The sequence below is a fragment of the Cebus imitator genome, unplaced genomic scaffold (genome assembly GCF_001604975.1).
Source record: "Cebus imitator isolate Cc_AM_T3 unplaced genomic scaffold, Cebus_imitator-1.0 Scaffold0, whole genome shotgun sequence".
NCBI classification, from domain to species: Eukaryota; Metazoa; Chordata; class Mammalia; order Primates; family Cebidae; genus Cebus; species Cebus imitator.
This window is the reverse complement of record NW_016107315.1, coordinates 7248480-7251508: the sequence shown is the minus strand read 5'-3', so window position 1 is coordinate 7251508 and position 3029 is coordinate 7248480. Positions and strand designations below refer to the sequence as shown.

Sequence of the window (3029 nt, the reverse complement as noted above, 5' to 3'; positions counted from 1 at the left end):
AAAAAAAAAAAAAAAAAAAAAAAAGAATTACCATATGATCCAGTAATTCCACTTCTGGCTATATACCCAAAAGAATTCAAAGCAGACACTCAAACAGGTATCTGTACACCCCTGTTTATAGCAGCATTATTCACAACAGGCAAAATGTAGAAGCAACTCAACTAAACAAAACATGGTATATACAATGGAATATTAACCCTTAAAAAGGACTGCGATTCTGACACATGATACAGCATGGATGAAGTGTGTGAAGACATGCTAAGTGAAATACACCAGTCACAGAAGGACACATACTGTATGATCTGATTATATGAGGTATCTAGAGTAGTCAAATTCAGAGACAGGCAGTAAAACAGTGATGGCCAGGGGCTGGGGAAAGGGGGAATGGAGAGTTATTGTTTAATGGGTACAGAGTTTGGGATGATGAAAATGTTCTGGAAATAGATTGCGGTGATGGTTACAGACACAGAGAATGTACTTAATGCCACTAAATTATACATTTAAAATGGTTAAAATAGTAAATTGTATGTGTATTTTCCCACAATTTTAAAACACAGAAAAAAATAACAATCAGGCCATATTTCCAGTCCACCAAGAATCCGGTTTTAAAGGCCTGTTCTCCTGATGATCTGGCACATTCTTCCCATGGCAATGGGCTCCGTGGATGCTATTTTGTCCTTTGCATTGCAACCTCAAATCCAGCCCCAATAACCTGAGCCCTAAATCCAAGCAAACAGCTCAGGTGGACTAGCCATTGTTTGAAAGGCTGAGGCTTGAGCTTCTCTGGGACAGGCAATTTAGGGGGTAACTGTCTGATATGTTCAACAGGCAGCCAACAAAAGCAGAAGCCACTCTAGCCAGCTTTCATTCTCTATTACTTCCCTTTTCACTTTCATACAGGACACCAGACTGCCATGCAGTAAGGAAAACAGGGGTCAGGCTGCCCAGCCTGTTTTAAGTTGGAAAGTGGGAAGTGCCCCCCCATCTCTGACAGGTCTATAAATTTAACATTCTTTGCACTTCATACACTGAAGGACACAGTTTTCACCCATCCAACAACAGAACCAACAACTTCGGCCCTCTGTGGTCTCTAGAGCCCTTTCACACAGATTATCCCATTAGATCTCACAATAACACAGTGAGAATGAATGTGTAGGGACTGTCATTCCCCACTGGAGACATGAATAAACCCAGGCTCAGGGAAATGAAGCAGTGTGTCCCAAGTCCAAGTAAAAAAGCAATTTACAGTTTGCACACAGGTAAGTAATATTCAGAATTCTTCTTCCTCTCCATGACATTGGGAAGATGAACAGAGTAGAAACGGAACTTTGCATTTGGTGTTAAACCAGAGCAAGGAAAAATGCTTCCGAATATGGTAACTAATAGGCTAGTAGGCCCATCCCCAAAAAAAGAACTACACTAAGGCTCTCCTCTTCCCCACCCCCACCCCTGCCTTTTTTCTTTTCTTTTTTTTTTTTTTTTGAGACCAAGTCTCACCCTGTCACCTAGGCTGGAGTGCACTGGAACGATCTTGGCTCACTGTAACGATCTTGGCTCACTGTAGCCTCTGCCTCCTGTTCGAGCCATTCTCCTGCCTCAACCTCTCGAGTAACTGGGATTACAGGTGCCTGCCACCACACCTGGCTAATTTTTGTATCTGGAGTAGGGACAGGGTTTCCCCATGTTGACCAGGCTGGTCTGGAACTCCTGACCTCAAATGATCCACTTGCCTCGGCCTCCCAAAGCGCTGGAATTACAGGTGTGAGCCACCTCGCCCGGCCCTCGTTCCCAATTTCTAAGGCCCTCCCTACTTAAAAATAGACCTTTCTTTAAGTTTTGTTTTGTTTTGTTTTTGAGACGGAGTTGCTCTGTCGCCCAGGCTGGAGTGAAGTGGCGCGATCTCGACTCACTACACCCCTGCCTCCTAGGCTGAAGCGATTCTCCTGCCATAGCCTTCCCAGAAGCTGGGATTACAGGCGTGCACCACCACACCCAGCTAATTTTTGTATTTTTAGTAGAGACGGGGTTTGGCCATGTTGCCCAGGCTGGTCTGGAACTACTAACCTCAAGTGATCCGCCAGCCTCGGCCTCCCAAAGTACTGGGATTACAGGCATGAGCCACTGCGCCCGGCCTCTTTTAGATTTTTGCACGCAACGATTCCTGCTGTGTATCCACTGCTGTCATTTGCTGTCCTGTCCAAGGCGTGCTGCCGGACAGAGGAGTCTGTCAGACTCAGAATCGAACGTGGGGGTTAAAGGCCAACTTGGCCATAAACGGAACAAATCACGCCTAACCCAACAAGCTTCTAAATGTACAAGCGGCCCTGGACACCTACACGAGCAACACTCGGGAAGCAGGAGTCAGTGGACTGCGGGTCGCTGACCACTGCCTTACCCACCACAGCGCATGCGCGACTACCGCACCAGCAACAGAGGAGTACCACGCCCACCAGCCCGACTTCGTGGGCGGACGCCGTCTTCTCGCGCATGCGTAAGCGCCTGCGCAAGCGCGCCTTCGGCAGCTGTCTTTCCCTATTAGGCCCTGCTCTTCTCAAACCCGACCCGGATCCCGAACGCTGGCCGCCTCAACTACGACCTTCACTCCGCATTTCTCACCTTGCGGCCGGTTTTCTCCCGTAGGGCCTTCAGCCGTTCCTTTCGCCGCAGTGCCTCTTCCTCTAGCCGGCCCACACCGGCCACAGTCGGCTCCATCTTGCCTGCGGACGCCCCTCCTTTTCTCCCGTCTTGCAACGCGCAGGCCTAAAGAGAGTGGATAAATGTCTCGCGGCCAATCCAAGGACGAGAATGAAAGAATGAGAGGTCCTGGAAGCCAATCAATGCTGGGTTGCTATGGGCGAGCCCTCCCCGCCCCGCCCTTATCCTTCCGGGCAACTTGCCTAGTGGGTAGGGAGCCAGCAAAAAAAAAAAAAAAAAAGCTAAGGCTCGATTTATCCAACACTGATCAGTGAAAGAGCAGCAGGTGGAATCAGACCTGAGAGAAGGAGAAAAGAGTGCGTCGATCGATTCGG

At 48.4% G+C, this 3029-nt stretch overlaps 1 protein-coding gene across 3 annotated transcripts in view; it reads right to left on the bottom strand.

Annotated features, from left to right (window-relative positions):
- Positions 1–2823, bottom strand: part of CCDC12 (coiled-coil domain containing 12) — a 55779-nt gene extending 52956 nt beyond the window's left edge. For 2 of the 3 annotated variants that reach the window (XR_001822297.2, XM_017520406.2), the window contains exon 1: positions 2617–2823. Coding sequence is in view for 2 of the 3 variants with exons in the window: in XM_017520406.2 (XP_017375895.1) it covers positions 2617–2712 (96 nt within the window). In the remaining variant the exon portion in view is untranslated. Of the gene's footprint in view, positions 1–2399; positions 2505–2616 lie in introns of those variants that run through there. The other variant, XM_037730370.1, reaches the window with a different exon arrangement.
- Between the last annotated feature and the right edge of the window lie 206 nt (positions 2824–3029).